Source organism: Mercenaria mercenaria, chromosome 19 (genome assembly GCF_021730395.1).
Source record: "Mercenaria mercenaria strain notata chromosome 19, MADL_Memer_1, whole genome shotgun sequence".
Classification (NCBI taxonomy): domain Eukaryota; kingdom Metazoa; phylum Mollusca; class Bivalvia; order Venerida; family Veneridae; genus Mercenaria; species Mercenaria mercenaria.
In genome coordinates, this window is record NC_069379.1 from 21,646,752 (window position 1) to 21,665,068 (window position 18,317).

The following is an 18,317-nucleotide window of genomic DNA, read 5'->3' on the forward strand; positions in this document are numbered from 1 at the left end:
AATTGGGTTTTATGCAGGATGTAAAATATCCTTCCCAAAAATGTATACATTTCTTTTGGTCTCAGTTGTTGCATTAGGTTTCCATTGGATATTGGGCTACATTATTTGAACAACTTTGGTAGAGGACCGCTAGGCAATACTACGAGCCATATATCTAAGCTTTGGGTCTTTCAGTTTCAGAGAAGAACAAAATGTAAAGCTTATACCGTCATTTAAAAAATGTTGGACAGTTTTATTTGTAATATCAATATCCGTTTCCATTAATAATTTGGTACTTTTAGACTAAAATATTGCTTTAGAATAGTTCATATGTCAGTAGAAAATAGTCTTGAATTAAATTAATGGAAACGAACCCTGTTACTTTATATCAAAATTGTAATATTCAAAGGCGTTCAAATATCAATGAGAATATGAATTGCATTTCTTTAAACATTTCAGACGAGGAGTACCGCTGTGAGTATTTTAAACTTTGATATTTGTTTAAATAATTGCAAATAAAATGAACATATTACATACTTTAGAACGTTTGGAATCATTTAAACGAGAAAGATAAATTAAGATATTTAAACAGCTCTGTTCCCGTGGTTAATTTAATAAAAGTTAAAGATAAATAGGGAACCATGTAAAAATGTATGTTTTGTAATCTCCTCGTGTTTGATGTCACGTTCTCCTCCTCAAAGCAATGAAGTATTTATTACTAACACTACAATAACCCCTTGTTTGTTAAGGAAGAGAGATGTTAACATGTAAACGCATGTACATCATTTTTCAATAGTACGCAATTAGTTGTTTTGTTTGTTTGTTTTTTTTAAAAAAAATGAAACCATTCGCTGTTTAAAAGGAGGAAATTCCTGCTTGAAACGAGCAGTCTCCTCATTTTCTAGGTCAAACCTCTTTAACAAACGTAAACAATTACCATCTTGACACTAACTGAGCAGTTTTGCAGCTGGTATTTATATGTTTCCCTTGTTTGTTTCTGTGCGAAACGCCTGTTAGAATTTCAAAATGGAAAAGAAGAGACGTTGTTTAGCATTTCTGCGTGTGATGGTTATTTTTATGTGTCCAAGTTTGTGTAAGTATGTTTTTTTTTTTGTTTATTTCATTGCAGTAAATGAATATGTTAAACGCCGTGTGAAAATGTGACTTTTTGCTAACACTTTTTTTTTAATTTGTATTTCACAGTCACTGCTATTTGTCTTTCGCTCTGTCTCTGTTTTTGCCAATTGTTTGAGTCAAAATAGTTGTTACCGCATAATAATCCACTCCACAGTACATAATTCTGGACTCATCATTGAGTAAGTACGCTGTTAACTTAATGCCTCAGGTTGACGTTTTGATGCTCATACATTACATCTCTGTTATCTCCGATGGATTGGTTTGAATCTTGAAACGGTTGACCCATACCGTTACTTGCGTCAAATAGAACAGTGTTCGTAACTCTGTATACAGGTAACTGAAAGCTGGTTATAGAGTGGGATACTACAAAATACATAGGTCACTGTCAGCAGCTTTTCATATCCTGTTTATTCCGTTAAAGAACTGTATCACAGATAACGGTATTTGAGAAAATAATTCATTCGAATTTTATGAAATTTTGTGTATGGTAAAGTCAGTATAGCTCTGTCTACATATGTAAAGGTATAAGATGAATTGAAAGACATGTATCAAACTTTGTGACACGTTCCCTCAGGCAGGACATATCATATAAAATGAAGTAATACCTTTTAGGTACAGAGGGAGAATCCCTATCTGTTATTATGAGGGTTGCTCAAGATTTACGTCTAATGCGATTTGAACTAATTCACTGACAATAACACACTGTTCACATAAAATCATTTTCACCATTATCAACGTTATCCAAGATCTGGTTAGCATTTGAATCTCGCGAGAACTGCTCTAGAAATACGACAATTAATGTTATAACTAATTTAAATATAGAAAAAATTCGAAACCAAGGGTCATGACTCTATTGTTATTTCAGCGATATTTCCGATGATTGAACATGCGTGTGATCTTGCGATTTAAAACAATTTTATTAAGACTCCCCATTAGTATGCGACAAGTCTGACCAATTCAAGGGCAATTACTTCGGTATAATTGAAATACTCTTAGCATTATACATTTTTTGTCAGATACAATATACAGTTTTTTGGGGGTTTTTTTTATCTCACCAGCTAACAAACTAACTAGTAATGTTATTGACATATCTGTTCTAAGAAAGGCTCATGAAAACTGATTATGTGAAGAATTGTAATTTTGACTAACTCCACAATTATAATGCCCAGTTTAGTAACGTCTTTAATTTCTCTTGGCTGACAATATCTCCAGTGATTTCACTAAAGCAAGACAAAAACGATTATTTATTAATATGTATTTAAGTAAATTGATCATGTTTTTTTTAACATTGTAAATAAAAATACGTTTTCAAATTACATATTCGATCCATCGTATAAGCTTACGGCCTGCGGGGCTTCGGGCTTATTCGACATACATTGGATCCATTACAGGGCCATTGTTTCTTAAAATTGTAACTACATTGACTATCCTTCATTTGTGATGCCTTATTCTAATTTTGTAAACAGGTGAAGCAACTTGTGGAAATACCAATCCACCGACCTTGAACGATATTTCACACCGAGGATGGGACGACAGGTCGGAATATTGGTATGCTGATATTCTTAATCTTTATTATATTTTATGTAAGAAAATGTCGGGAAAATTTCATATTTTTTTATCATTTTGCCTTTTACGAAAGCAACGCCAATGCTGACATGTTATAGGATATATACCATATACAAATCTAGTAACTTGAAATCCCTTTAGGCCAACTTATTGTAAACTTTGAAGTAATATGATTCGTGAAATAAAGATAAAATAATTGAAATTGACAGCATTGCAATTGACTGCTTTCCTATTTATGTCCTCATATTCCTTTTAGGAGCAATAAACTCAGTTAGACAGTCTTGTTTATATACGCTGCTCTTGTGTTCCTTTATGATATCATACACGTGCTGCATAAGACGCTACCCCCAAAACACGTGCATTTTGGAACAAAGAAATAAAGTAAAAGTGTTATACTTTATTTTCTTACATTACCTTTCAAATCAGATTTGACCTTGACAATTTTTGACATTCTCTGCAGCATTGACATTGCGGAACATATATGCATTATAAAGTAAACGATCAGCTCCTAATAATGGCAAAAAAATAGCTTTAAACAATGAATTTGTATTGTGAAAAAGATGATGTTTAATGGAATTGTTCACACAAATTTGACCTCTGATGTAAGCTTTGCGCTTGGCAGTTTTGGGATTACACCTTCATTGCTGACTTTTCCTGTCAAACATAATTACGATGAATCCACAATTTGAAGTATCAGATAAATAGAGAATAACAGGCTACTGTCTTCTGATATCAATGTTATCAGGTCGAGGTTGATATGGGCTGGAAGCGGTGAAGGAACCGAACCCCTTCCGCCCATATCAGCCGAGACCTGATAACATTGATATCAAAAGACAGTAGCCAGTTACTCTATTTATCATGAAACTCATTCAAACTGCCTAGAACAACATATGTCCTCATCTCTTATTTCGTAAAAATATTCTGAATCAAAAACTTGATAAATTTATATTTTACGGATTTGAAAATTCATCCGCCCCTGAAATATCTGAACGAAACAATACGGCAGTCATATTGAATTCAACTTCGACAATGTTTCTTGACTTTCTGATATTCTTGTAAAAAATAACAATGAAATAAACTCTTACCTGCATAAAATTCATCCTCTTGAATAAACCAGAACATGCTTTATTTCCCCATTATTAAACATTTGACTCAGACAGCTACATGTCCAATGCGCTGAAAATTTCACTTCCAGTCAGAGATTATAATTAACTGATCCAAGAATGATAATTAACACGAATACTTTTGCTAATAATTAATAAAATGTACATGCCTTAGGTTAGGCACAAATCAAGAATAAGTATACATTGTCCAGTGTATTGTAAACCTTTCCAAGAACTGATCCAGGTAAACATTTTGATGTCATGATGAACGTTTCACAATGACGTCATTCAGTGTTATTGTCTGTGTGATAAATGTAGAGACAACCTTATTCAAGGAAATTGTTGAGATTACAGAATATATTTAGAAAAAAGTTGTGCATCATCGAAACTGGACTTTGTAATAAAATTCAATCTGGAAGAAAACTACTGTAAAAACTAGTCCGTCAATATGGGAGGAGCTTAATTTTGATATCAGGTAAATGACTTGATGTCAAAATAAAATATCAGGCAAGTGATATCAGGCACTTTGCATAGTAGTTGCATGATAAAAGTGAGAGTCTAAGTTGTTATATGTAATGATATTCTATGTAACAGGTCGGGTGGAGAGGGTTTAATTCTGAGTGATCGTGACATAGACCAGGGGTGGTACAGCGCAGTTTTTAATGGACGACAGTACCTAATGACTGACTCTAGGACTACTCCAGACCTAACCGGTTGCAATTCTTTGTATCCTGTATACCTGAAAGGTAGAATCAGTTTGCACTAATCTGGTGTTGTACTGCGTCGTTGTCTTTTTCAGGAAGGTTCTGCCTTTTTTAATTGAAATGTATTTACGTCCAACTGGAACTGGTTTTAATACTTCCTATCTTCATCAGATATTACAATGTCTATTTTAGTTAATTTTAATATTCGTTACTGAAATGATATCATGTAAAATTGTAGTAGCATGTTGTTCCGTAGCAAGATAAAATGATATATTAATTGCCAATAAAATGATATCATCTAAAGGGTATGTACCATCTCCAGTTGGTAAACTGTAATTTTTATATACCCTTAACTTGCTGAATTTCTATAATGAACTTGTCCATAATACAATTTGGACAGTGCCATTAACTGTTAAATGGGGTGTTTGCCAAAAAAATACTGACTGAAATAGCCAACAGACAAGTGCAGATCTTGATCAGACTGCACGTATGTGCAGGCTGATTATGATCTACACTGGTCGCAAAGGCAGTATCAATCGTGCCAAACATGGTAAGGGTTAAGTATCATTATGTATGGTTCAAATGATATCAGCGGCATGTAAAATTGTATATTTATGTATGCAACTTCATGTTATTTCAGAAAAGGAATTATATTATGGAATTACAATGCGCATCCACTTGAGTAAAACTACATTTTCACAAAAACAAATCCGCATTAGTGAAAGGTACAAGATAAAATATGAATATTTGTCTTGTTTAAAACAGCACTTGGGGTAATGTTTTACAGAGAAACATCCTTCACTTGATGAACTGAGTGAAGATCCGGTAACAATGACGGCATGCGGGATGGACTTTACGCTAGCCTGTGAATTGGAATACAACGTATTGATCAGAAAGTGCGGAAAGGAAGTTCAGTATTACCTGAAACCTACTGCTGAATACTCAGTATACTGCTTCGGTAAGTCGCCCCATGTAGCCTACTGCTGAATACTCGGCATACTGCTTCGGTAAGTCGCCACCTGAAGCCTAATGCTGAATACTCGGCATACTGCTTCGGTAAGTCGCCACCTGAAGCCTACTGCTGAATACTCGGCATACTGCTTCAGTAAGTCGCCACCTGAAAGCCTACTGCTGAATACTCGGCATACTGCTTCGGCAAGTCGCCACCTGAAGCCTACTGCTGAATACTCGGCATACTGCTTCGGTAAGTCGCCACCTGAAGCCTGCTGCTGAATACTGCTTCAGTAAGTTGCCACCTGAAGCCTACTGCTGAATACTCGGCATACTGCCTCGGTAAGTCGCCACCTGAAGCCTGCTGCTGAATACTCGGCATACTGCTTCGGTAAGTTTCCAAACACCAACTAATTTTACTACGAATAATTTACATTCACATTGGCAAGATTACTAATCTGTGGCTTCAGAAAAATCTCCCAAAAAGGTATCAATGTGCTTGGTTTTCACTTAAACATATACTGCTAAGAGTATGAATAGAATGTAAGGAAGCGTTTCAAAGGAACTTTGGCTATAAATATACATCTTTAGATCGAACAGGCTATCTTATCATTATAGGTTTATATATTTTTAAAGTACCGCAGCGGCTATACATAACTATTACCAAGAAATTGTATATATCAATACTTTTTTAAAGTATTACTTGTATATAGTAAAAGATAAATGAAATATTGATGTAGTTATAAAACAGAGTAGCCGTATATCTTCTCAATAGACATTCACTTATAATAATACTCAGGGATTATTTTGAGAACTAACAGACACAAAAACGAACTGGGAATAATTATAGATAGGGTTATGAATGACGCGAGAATATTGACGTTCAAGGCAGATGCCTAAACTATACGTACATGTATTTCAAAACTTTCTTTTCCCAGCTTAGTTATTGAAGAGTTTGAGATTTATTAAATGCAGAATATTACAAACAGTTTCGTCCTTATGACGCTTTAGAGGTGCTTAATGAATATGTTTATAGGTACAAATGTTAGCACCTCTAATAAGTATAAGTGCGTCAATACGTTGCAGAATTAAAAAATCTTTATCAAGCAAAAATTATCTTTTATTGTTGCCAATGTGTTACGTGAACGATTATGCTTGATTTTACATGTATCTATACAGAAAATTGTGAAGTGCATTTGTTATATGTAATATATTTAGTTGATATATCAATAATTCTTACATTTTCTTTTGTAGATCCCGGAGACATCATTTATGGTAAAACGTCTGATTATTTTATGCAAATCTTTGTAGTATATTAATTTAAACTTCAGGAATTTACTTATTTTTTGTTAAGTTTGTCTTATATAAACAAACTTCTGAAGCATGCACCACGATGTATAAAAACATACAACATATTTTCCGACATATAGTAATAGCGTTTATTATATTATAAATGATACATCGGCATTATTCAGTTTTATTTATCATGATTATGTTATAAAATACAGATAAGTTTCTTGTTTTACACTATATTTTATCTATTTTTCTTTCGCAGTAAATAGCGGTCAATAGCATTTCTATATATTTTACATGTATTTCATACACACATACTTTCTAGAACGCATCGAACCATTTGTGTTTACGTTATTTTAAACAAATAAATGCACTGAAATTTCCGAAAAAGTGGACTGCAAGTCATAAACGAGTCTCTTTGATCGAAATAGAATTCTTAAATATTCCAAATAATGGAAGTAAATCAAGGATCAGTGTTTATAGTAGGTATGAAGGGATCGCAATTTTTTTTTAAAGTAATACATACATACATGCAAAGGATCTTGCATTTTTATACTTTTTTTCAGATCTAGATGTACCAGCACCAGATGACGTACACTTGGGAAAAGTACAAGCTAAACCTGAGCTGCGTTTCAAGCGTTCTACACAGACTATACGAAATAAACATGTAACACAATATGAACCATACATACAATTTAGCTGCTCATTTTCTAATTCAACAAACTATTTTTACACAGTGCAGTGGTACGTATATTTCATCATTTCCAAATAATAGTATAATCTATCGATAATCCGAAGCCGACCTGCAGTTAATGCATTGCTAATTTTATTAGCTATGTCTTCCTATAGAAAATAATTTTTGTTCTGTACTTCTAGCAAACAGGTTTACTTAAGAATGTCTTAAAAGTCAGATATGAAAATTTTGCCTCCTACAAGTTTCTTGCATTTCTATTGGTCAAAAGACGTCACATGGAGACAGGATATATTCTATATCCTGCAAGTACATTTCAGATATGAATTTAGATTAAAACCTCGATTAAGCCGATTTTAAATAATCGTTGCTTGTGACTCGTATCGATTATAGCATGTAAATAAAGGGTAGTCGACAAGATAAAATCGTTACACAGCTTGTTAGTGACAGGATACGGGATATACGCTGTCTCGAAAATCCATATCAGGCTCGAGCTTCGCTCTCGCCCGATATGGATTTCCTCGACAGCGTACATCCCGTATCCTGTCACCAACAAGCAGTGTAACTAATAGTGTAATATATTCGAAATGAAGGTTGCTGTATCACACTGAATATGGCAATTGTATGATACTGATGTAAAAGTAGTTCCAAAATGTTTCTAAATGAGCTTTCTTTACATTTGTACTTCTCATTAAGGCAATATATATATATATATATGGATGCCTTGAATGTTTGTTCTAGTTTATATTATTGTACGTACTACAACACAATACATGTATGCTTTCAACTAAAAGCTCTATGAAACTTGCAAATGAAAACAAGAGCTAGACATCCATTTGATTTACGAAATACAATTTTCTTACTGAATTCAAAATGTTTAAAAATGTTTTCTTACTTTCAGGAAAGTAAATGACAAGACAGTGATTGCCCTTGGACCTTCCCAAAACATGGATGACCTTTCTCTTCACGAAGATATGTTCAAGGACGTTACCTTTGACTTTAAGGTGTTATCATTTATCATCCATATGTACCAGTATAGGATATATTAATAAGACATAGGGATATGATCTAAAACTATGTAGGTATTGGTCATGATGTGACTAGGTGTAGGATTAACTTGCAAACTAGGTGGTCATGTTGGGGTCAGTAACTTCATGTATATTACCAATCATCTGCTTTTCTTATTTTGATGTGATCCTCGTCTGTGCCTTGGATGACAGATTCTGTTGCTTAAATATAATATTCTTAGCTGTGAATCGAATAATGACACTTTCTGTTGCTTTGATGTAATACTCACTCTTAGCTGTTTCTCGGGTGACACGTCTGTTGCTTTGATGTAATACTCGTAGCTGTTTCTCGGGTGACAAATCTGTTGCATTGGTGTAATACTTGTAGCTGTGCGTCGGGAGACACGTTCTATAGCTTTGATGTAATACTCGTATCTGTTTCTCGGGTGACACGTCTGTTGCTTTGGTGTAATACTCGTAGCTGTTTCTCGGGTGACAAATCTGTTGCTTTGATGTAATACTCGTATCCGTGCCTCGGGAAACACGTTCTATTGCTTTGATGTAATACTCACTCGTAGCTGTTTCTCGGGTGACAAATCTGTTCCTTTGATGTAATACTTGTAGCCGTGCCTCGGGAAACACGTTCTGTTGCTTTGATGTAATACTTGTAGGCGTGCCTCGGGAAACACGTTCTGTTGCTTTGAGGTAATACTTGTAGCCGTGCCTCGGGAAACACGTTCTGTTGCTTTAATGTAATACTTGTAGCCGCGCTCGGGAAACACGTTCTGTTGCTTTGATGTAATACTTGTAGCCGTGCCTCGGGAAACACGTTCTGTTGCTTTGATGTAATACTTGTAGCCGTGCCTCGGGAAACACGTTCTGTTGCTTTGATGTAATACTTGTAGCCGTGCCTCGGGAAACACGTTCTGTTGCTTTAATGTAATACTTGTAGCCGTGCCTCGGGAAACACGTTCTGGTGCTTTGATGTAATACTTGTAGCCGTGCCTCGGGAAACACGTTCTATTGCTTTGATGTAATACTCGTAGCTGTCTCTCGGGTGACAAATCTATTGCTTTGATGTAATACTTGCAGCCGTGCCTCGGGAAACACGTTCTATTGCTTTGATGTAATTCTCACTCCTAGCTGTTTCTCGGGTGACAAATCTGTTCCTTTGATGTAATACTTGTAGCCGTGCCTCGGAAACACTTCTTGCTTCGATGTAATACTGTAGCCGTGCCTCGGGAAACATCTGTTGCTTTGATGTAATATTGAGCCGTGCCTCGGGAACCGTCGTGCTTTGATGTAATACTTGTAGCCGTGCCTTGGGAAACACGTTCTGTTGCTTTGATGTAATACTTGTAGCCGTGCCTCGGGAAACACGTTCTGTTGCTTCGATGTAATACTTGTAGCCGTGCCTTGGGAAACACGTTCTGTTGCTTTGATGTAATATTGTAGCCGTGCCTCGGGAAACACGTTCTGTTGCTTTGATGTAATACTTGTAGCCGTGCCTTGGGAAACACGTTCTGTTGCTTTGATGTAATACTTGTAGCCGTGCCTCGGGAAACACGTTCTGTTGCTTTGATGTAATGCTTGTAGCCGTGCCTCGGGAAACACGTTCTCCTACTCTGAATTGTAATACTTGTAGCCGTGCCTCGGGAAACACGTTCTGTTGCTTTGATGTAATACTTGTAGCCGTGCCTCGGGAAACACGTTCTGTTGCTTTGATGTAATACTTGTAGCCGTGCCTCGGGAAACACGTTCTGTTGCTTTGATGTAATACTTGTAGCCGTGCCTCGGGAAACACGTTCTGTTGCTTTGATGTAATGCTTGTAGCCGTGCCTCGGGAAACACGTTCTGCTGCTTTAATGTAATACTTGTAGCCGTGCCTCGGGAAACACGTTCTGTTGCTTTGATGTAATACTTGTAGCCGTGCCTCGGAAAACACGTTATGTTGCTTTTATGTAATACTTGTAGCCGTGCCTCGGGAAACACGTTCTGTTGCTTTAATGTAATACTTTAAGCCGTTCTGTTGCTTTGATGTAATACTTGTAGCCGTGCCTCGGGAAACACGTTCTGTTGCTTTAATGTAATACTTGTAGCCGTGCCTCGGGAAACACGTTCTGTTGTTTTGATGTAATACTTGTAGCCGTGCCTCGGGAAACACGTTCTGTTGCTTTGATGTAATACTTGTAGCCGTGCCTCGGGAAACACGTTCTGTTGCTTTGATGTAATACTCACTCGTAGCTGTTTCTCGGGTGACAAATCTGTTGCTCTGAATTGTAATACTTGTAGCCGTGCCTCGGGAAACACGTTCTGTTGCTTTAATGTAATACTTGTAGCCGTGCCTCGGGAAACACGTTCTGTTGCTTTGATGTAATTCTCACTCGTAGCTGTTTCTCGGGTGACAAATCTGTTGCTCTGAATTGTAATACTTGTAGCCGTGCCTCGGGAAACAGTTCTGTTGCTTTAATGTAATACTTTAAGCCGTTCTGTTGCTTTGATGTAATACTTGTAGCCGTGCCTCGGGAAACACGTTCTGTTGCTTTAATGTAATACTTGTAGCCGTGCCTCGGGAAACACGTTCTGTTGTTTTGATGTAATACTTGTAGCCGTGCCTCGGGAAACACGTTCTGTTGCTTTGATGTAATACTTGTAGCCGTGCCTCGGGAAACACGTTCTGTTGCTTTGATGTAATACTCACTCGTAGCTGTTTCTCGGGTGACAAATCTGTTGCTCTGAATTGTAATACTTGTAGCCGTGCCTCGGGAAACACGTTCTGTTGCTTTAATGTAATACTTGTAGCCGTGCCTCGGGAAACACGTTCTGTTGCTTTGATGTAATTCTCACTCGTAGCTGTTTCTCGGGTGACAAATCTGTTGCTCTGAATTGTAATACTTGTAGCCGTGCCTCGGGAAACACGTTCTGTTGCTTTAATGTAATACTTGTAGCCGTGCCTCGGGAAACACGTTCTGTTGCTTTGATGTAATACTTGTAGCCGTGCCTCGGGAAACACGTTCTGTTGCTTTGATGTAATACTCGGGTGACACGTTCTGTTCCTTTAATGTTATATTGCAGCAAAACCTCGGGTGACATGTTCTGTTTCACAGCTGATTTCACGTAGTAAAACCTCAACAGACACGTTGTTCTGGTTTCCTGAATGCTCGTAGCTGTGCCTCGGGTGACATTTCCTGTTGCTTTAATGTAATGCTAATAGCTATGCATAGGGTGACATGTTCTGTTGCTTTGATGTAATACTAGCTGTAGTAGTTGTGCTTTGGGTTCCACGTTCTGTTCACCGTATTCTAAACAATAATTAATAATTACGTGACCTCATTTATTGACATTAAAATTACATTACGACCGTGTAGAAACAAAATCTGTAGCTCTTTTTAATTTTCTCAAAGATTCTATTTCTAACTTATGGGACATCAAAATGACTCTCATTTGACAAATCTTTATTAAAAAATTCTGCAAGATATGACTGTTTAAACGAAAGAAAGAAAGACAGATGAGTGGAGAGCCAGTAGTAATGCAATAGAGACAAACAGAAATCGTCTAAAATCTTTTACTTTAACCATGACAACGCTTTCCAAAACATTTTGTCCTTCCCTGCAAGGCATGTAGCATAAACCTATTTGTATTTCGGCACATGTCCGTAATTTCCAGAAAGAACCCCCTGCAATTTCGGCAAAAATAGTTCACAGCTACCTGGCGTTTATCTAGGCGCTGATTTACACCCGCCTGCAAATGAAATCATCTGTATGAATATCCTGATGAATGATAGAACACAACAAAGCGAATTATTGGAGAACAGATAAAACTGAATCTGTTTCTGAGAAAAGGTTGCATTTGATGATCTGTTGCCGGATATACAGAAAATACTGTCTGATTCGGATGCATCTTTGAAACAGTCACCAACAAGATCATATTTATGAAGATTTTCATGACTAAATACGTCTCTTACACTTCCAGGTTCAATGTTCAGTAGCTGTATCATCTGTTAAACATGGTCAGCAAACACAACCAGTGTTCGGTGAATACTACCTTGCTGGTGTCAAGGTAATATTAATTGGACATTAGTTTACTAAGTTTATACAGAAACTGTGATAAACTAAACACGTTTGTATCTTATTATCATCTCACGCGATTATATAATTTAAAGTATATCATATATTTGAAATAGATCATGATATTAACAGTTCAGATCTGTAAGCGTTTTTAACGAAAATTCTTACAGTGATAATATTGTAATTGTGATAAAACTTTTTTAACCTTGAGTTAATTTAAAGTAATGATTACTTTGCAAATTCCCAGTAACGTTTATATATCGCTCTGTTACATACGCTCCATATCAGCTTGTGAGAAAGCGTAACATGCATTTGAATGCTTGCCGTTCCGGCAGCCGCTGTTAATGGTTTGAGTACCACGTAACACTTGTTTTAAGCAGATACTATTAATAGTTTGTTTTCTTGTCATAGACGTTGACATTTTTCACTTTAATCAAAAAAAGGAACTCTTTTAGATATTCTAACAAGTAGCTTCAGTTGGACACATAAACTTAATTATTAGCAAAAATCGTCTTTGAAAATTTTTAGATTTATAACTCAACCGTGTATTTGAGAAAGGGTCGGTCAGTGGAAATAGCTATGTCATCCACGCTTCCAATCGGATGTAAATACAACGATTTCACTGGCCGCTTCACTAGCAAGTTCTGCAAGGACGAACTCAGGATTTATACAGCAGAACCTCAGCAGTGTCTTCAAGAAACTGTTAACAACATAGTTAAAAATGATTTTTCAAAATGTGCGGAGTTTATTCCGGTAAGTAATTTCTCAAGGTACTGTTTTTAGGAACATTCACAGGTCTGTTTTTATGAATAAAATCGAATTTTCTTTCATCGAATGTTGATGAAAAGTCGAGATATTTTCCTCTCTTGATTACCAGTTTTTATTGTGTAAGATGTAAAATTTAGAAATCACCCGTTAAATATATTTTGCCCCTTGTTTCAATAATGCCCGATAAAAGCATGTTTACTGCAATCATGGGACCATTTTCTAAAAATAGAGTTATTATGAGGTCTATGCGTTTTATGAGTTCATGTTGAAATCTTTGACATTTAAGACAGGCATTATTGTTTTATTTTCAGCAATTGTAATTGAACCGAGATTGAAATTATTTGCTTTGTTTCGTTGAGCTCAATATCTTATATATTTAATTAAACATTGATTGTTTAAATTTAGATTATTTTTGAGTTAAGCAATCAATGTTTTAAAACCATTATTTCATATTTGCATTTTTTATTTCAATATTTGACTCAGACGAATAAACCAGAAATAAAGGAATCAGTTAATTCCATTATAAGAAGTCATACAATAATTATTAATCAAAATTTCGTTTTTGAATCATATGACGTATACTGCGTTAATTTTACAAATGACACTACAACACGAAAAACAGATTTGTGAATTTTACTATTTGTTTAAATATTTTACTTCTTATCTAATAAAGACATATCATAGTGTATTAAGCCATTTAAATTACTGATGGTGAATGTCATGAGTACATTTCAGACGCTTCCTTTTGGTGAGAAATGGGATCCTCAGAAACAATTTTTCTTTAAAATTGTTACATCAGATATGGACTACGAAGACAACAACGTTTTTAACCTTAAACTGAAATTCAGTGAAGGAATGAAACATTCATTCTGGAGAAATAAAGCTTTACAAGATGTTCGGGCAAGTATATAATGTTAATTGTCATTGTCAGTGCTTCTCTTTTCTTACAAAAATGTTGCAGATAAAAGGGTAAGAACAGAGCTAAAATGCATATTCTAACTCTTCTCTTTACGTCATATGTCAATATTAAGTAGCTAATTCATGTACGTTCCACAAAATGTATTACATGCATCGTCGTCGTGCGTTGTCAACAATTGTACTGTTAAAACTTTAGAGGTCACAAATTTGTCCCAGTCTTAATGAAACTTGTTAAGAATGTTACCCCTAATAAAACGTATTTTCTTCCTTTTTTCTTTTTCTTTCCTTTCTCAGTGTTTGTCACTGCGAAATCTAGGTCAAATTTTAAACGAGTTATTTTAAGTCAAAAACCTTGTCACTTAGTCAAATCATAAAAAACAACTTTAACACTAGAGAGCACAATTTCTCTTATGTTATTATAAAATGTTGTCAGAACGTTTGTTTCTATAAAATCAATGTCAAGTTCAAAACTTGTTGCCTGATGCCTAAAACTACGTCACTAAGTCAAAGGAAAACCTTGTTTACACTCTAGAGACAACATTTTCTATTTGATCATCATAAAGATTTGTCAGAGTGTTGCACTCTAGAATATCAAGTTTCAAACTGTATTGCCTCAAGTCAAACACAGTTGGTCCCTTTTCTTACCACTGTAGAGGTCATATTATCTGCTTGATTATCATAAAGTCATCTAACGTTCATCTGTATGAAAGCTTGAAAGTTTAAAACTGGAATGTTAGGTTAAAATCAGGTCCATATCATAGAATGGCCTTGTTAACACTCAAAAGATCACAAGTCTGTCTGATCTGCCTTGTCAAAATTTTTGTATTTTTAGATATGGGATTTTTTTGTTTGAAATGGGGATATTTTCCTTCCCAACCCCTCCCAAGAACTGTGAAACTCTGGTGATCGATAAAGGGCCATAAGGGCCCTCTTGTTGAAATAATCTCTTGACACAAAGCAGGAGTAACTGACTCTTCTAGGGATAACCTTACAAATAAACTTTGTTCAGTAAAATGACAAATAAATACTTGTATAAGACAGTCTGTTAAAAAACTAAACAAACACCCTAGATAGAATCTAAATTAAAATTAAGAATAAAGTTTAAAGGTATTTCAATATGTGTGCATGTATAACTTTGACTGTTGACTAATTATGCAATGGTGTACCGTATCAGCCACTGTTTTATTGTGAATTGTATACTACAATTGGTGTTAAATATCACGTGACGACCTTACCCGACTAAATTATAAAAAAGGTTTTCTCTCGGAACGGTACACGTATACACCACAATATTCCGAACAAACGATATTGACCCTCTGTAATCATTATCAGATAATATTTTGGAGACAGTAGCCAACTATAAAGAGCATAACGAAACGGTTTAACAAGTGTGAGGTTTCCTACGAACAATGTCAGTAGTAATCATAGTATGTACATTTTTTCAAGACTCAAAAACGTCTTTAGAAAATTTCTTCAGTACACTTTAGGCGAACTTAGTATTCTACGTCACAATTCCGTTGACGTGTAAGTGAGTACTGTCCCGGTATGACAATGTCAGTAACTGATGCCGTCACAGTTGTACGGTGGAAGCCTAGCTGTCCAATCTGTTCGGAGATATCATTTCTAAATGTATAAAAGTTACGTTTGCAAACGCATCTAATGCACCTTTATAAAAAAAATTGAAAAAAAAAAAACGTCTTTAATGTCAGTCTCAATAATTTTGTTTAAATCCATTGTTTATCAGGCTTTTGTATTTAAAGGTTATTGTAACGGACAGAAAAGAATATAAAGAAAAGATATGTTACTCCCATGTTGACCCACACATGAGGACGGCCGATGGCTAGTAAGTAACCTTTATTTGCAAAACGAGTCTTATTCACAATTTACTGATATTTTGAACAATGTAGAATGACAAATATTTAGTAGAAATATAAGAAATTTAAAGGAACTTTGAACACACTCACCTAACACTTTATGATTCAGCCAATTTCTTTAAAATTACAGAGTAGGTTTGCCTGATATTTAACGCAATGATATCTTGTAAAAAAAAATCTTAACCTGCTACCATGTTAATTTATTCATTTTACGACTAATCCTAATTTCAACTCGCACACGATATGTCCGCCCTGTTACAACTGCTACACTGTAAGAAGACTTTGATATTTTCACTATGTTACAGCTATTATGAACAGCAGCAAGAAGGGAGATTCGTCCTTTACTACAATAAAGAATATAGAATCGAGGTAAGAAAGTGTAATAATTCTAAAGGAGATTCGTCCTTCACTGCAATAAATAATATAGAATCGAGATAAGAAAGTGTGTTAATTCTATGGGAGATATGATACGTTTTATATATAGAAATCCACTTACCCTTTGTAAGTTATATTATGGTCTTGCGAAACCAATATTCCTTTGAAATTATTTTAACTTTGTCTCTTACTTTCTTTAACTTGACGATTTGTCATACATATACTTTACAACTTTTGTAATGCATCTTTTCATCACCATACGATATTTCAATGAAAACTTAATACACTATATAGTGATCTTTTTTTCAAGAAAAAACAACAACAATAATAATATGATGTAAAACAGCTAAGATAAGATAACTCTAAAATAAAAAAAGTCAAATAAAGTTTTCTTTCAAAAAGGAATGGCTTGGCTAGTTGAGCTGACATCTTTCATCAAAAATATTCCCTTTAAAAACTAATGGTTTCGGTCACAACGTAAGCGCAGAAATTGGTGGCACATTTTCCTCTTCGCCAATTCGTTTGACTCAACCTGGGACATGCCGGTCACGCGAGCGGCTAGAAAAATATTTTCGCCGGTTTATTAATAAACGAACGCTTCGGCGTACGCCACTCCCCTGAACTGCAAATAAAAAAATCTATTTTGGTATGATTTTCTATTGCGGCCTGTTCCTAATGAGTTATCAAAATATTTCTTCCAGTATGTTTGTACTTTTACTGGTATAAGTCCCCAATTTCCAAATATGTACAAGAATTTATATCGCACAAATTGCCTATCTCGTATATTAAAATCATTTATTCGCACTAAAACTTTTTTTGTATTTTCTTTTAAAGATCCAAGAAAGAACAATGAAATGCAACAACAATAGAGCAACATGCACGTGCGGTATTTCTATACGAGCAGGCAAGGATGTTTTTATTGCAGACCGATGTGGAAAAACAAACTACATTGGCTTTTCAGAATGCAACGATGGTGGGATTCTTCAAGTTGTAAGAGTTGACAGCTATAAGTATACGGTATGTACAAACTGTTTATACGTCATAATACCACTACAGCCTCGTAGCAATAAAATAGAAAAAGTGGGAACTCCACAGGTCGCTCAACACAACAAAAACAAAAATGTTGCAGGCTCGGTTTGATTGAGCCTGTTCATGGACGGTAGTGGAAATGCATGCTACCGTCCACGCCCTCAAGCCCCGGGTTGAGCAGAACTCAAGACTTATTTATCGGTGCGCAGACCATGCATATGGTATAGCAAAGTAACGAGAGACACGGAAGACTTATTTCTCATCACGGTGTCCCCAATGGAACCATAAACTTTACTGGTAGTCGTTGGAACTTCATGACAACCGCCCGTATTGGGTATTTACAATGCGTGAATGTATGTCTATCTAAATTCAGATTATTGACATCGAGGCACATATACTAACTAAGTTTTCGTCAAATCATAAATTAATATTCAAGACTTCGAATAGTTAATTTTTAGGTAATATTCATTGATGATAAATATTGCATTCCATTGATGGTATTCGACTACATGCATACAAGTGCAAATTTATTTTGTGCTGTCATATGAAATACCGCAAAAGTGAATTATACTCAATATGAAATATTCTTTAAAAACGTAGTATTTTACCGTAGTTTGTCCATCACTGTCAATACAGGCATCATTTATTGAAATATTCTTCTGGTACATATTACAAGGACATGCTTTAGCTTAAGGAGTACACATATGAAATCCCCTGGAATACATCAATACATAGGTCATGATTAAGAAATAATTTTAAGAATTCACAAGACTTGTTTAAACGTTAGTGTCTAAACGTCTACTTTAGCAAGCATAACGAAAATTATTTAACTTCTATTTCTAAACTGTAACCAAA

General features: G+C 35.3%; 1 protein-coding gene across 4 annotated transcripts in view; it reads left to right on the plus strand.

Moving 5' to 3' along the window:
* Positions 1 to 900: 900 nt before the first annotated feature.
* The window catches only part of LOC128551163 (von Willebrand factor D and EGF domain-containing protein-like), a 37,109-nt gene continuing 19,692 nt past the window's right edge, over positions 901 to 18,317 (plus strand). Inside the window, exons 1-13 of one of the 4 annotated variants that reach the window (XM_053531656.1) lie at positions 901 to 1,072; positions 2,583 to 2,664; positions 4,380 to 4,531; positions 5,277 to 5,447; positions 6,695 to 6,715; positions 7,300 to 7,477; positions 8,326 to 8,428; positions 12,404 to 12,490; positions 13,027 to 13,251; positions 14,002 to 14,166; positions 15,945 to 16,027; positions 16,364 to 16,427; positions 17,268 to 17,450. In XM_053531656.1, the coding sequence (XP_053387631.1) occupies positions 1,006 to 1,072; positions 2,583 to 2,664; positions 4,380 to 4,531; positions 5,277 to 5,447; positions 6,695 to 6,715; positions 7,300 to 7,477; positions 8,326 to 8,428; positions 12,404 to 12,490; positions 13,027 to 13,251; positions 14,002 to 14,166; positions 15,945 to 16,027; positions 16,364 to 16,427; positions 17,268 to 17,450 (1,581 nt within the window). In that variant the 5' untranslated portion in view covers positions 901 to 1,005. Of the gene's footprint in view, positions 1,073 to 2,582; positions 2,665 to 4,379; positions 4,532 to 5,276; positions 5,448 to 6,694; positions 6,716 to 7,299; positions 7,478 to 8,325; positions 8,429 to 12,403; positions 12,491 to 13,026; positions 13,252 to 14,001; positions 14,167 to 15,944; positions 16,028 to 16,363; positions 16,428 to 17,267; positions 17,451 to 18,317 lie in introns of those variants that run through there. The other 3 variants (XM_053531657.1, XM_053531659.1, XM_053531658.1) reach the window with 3 other exon arrangements.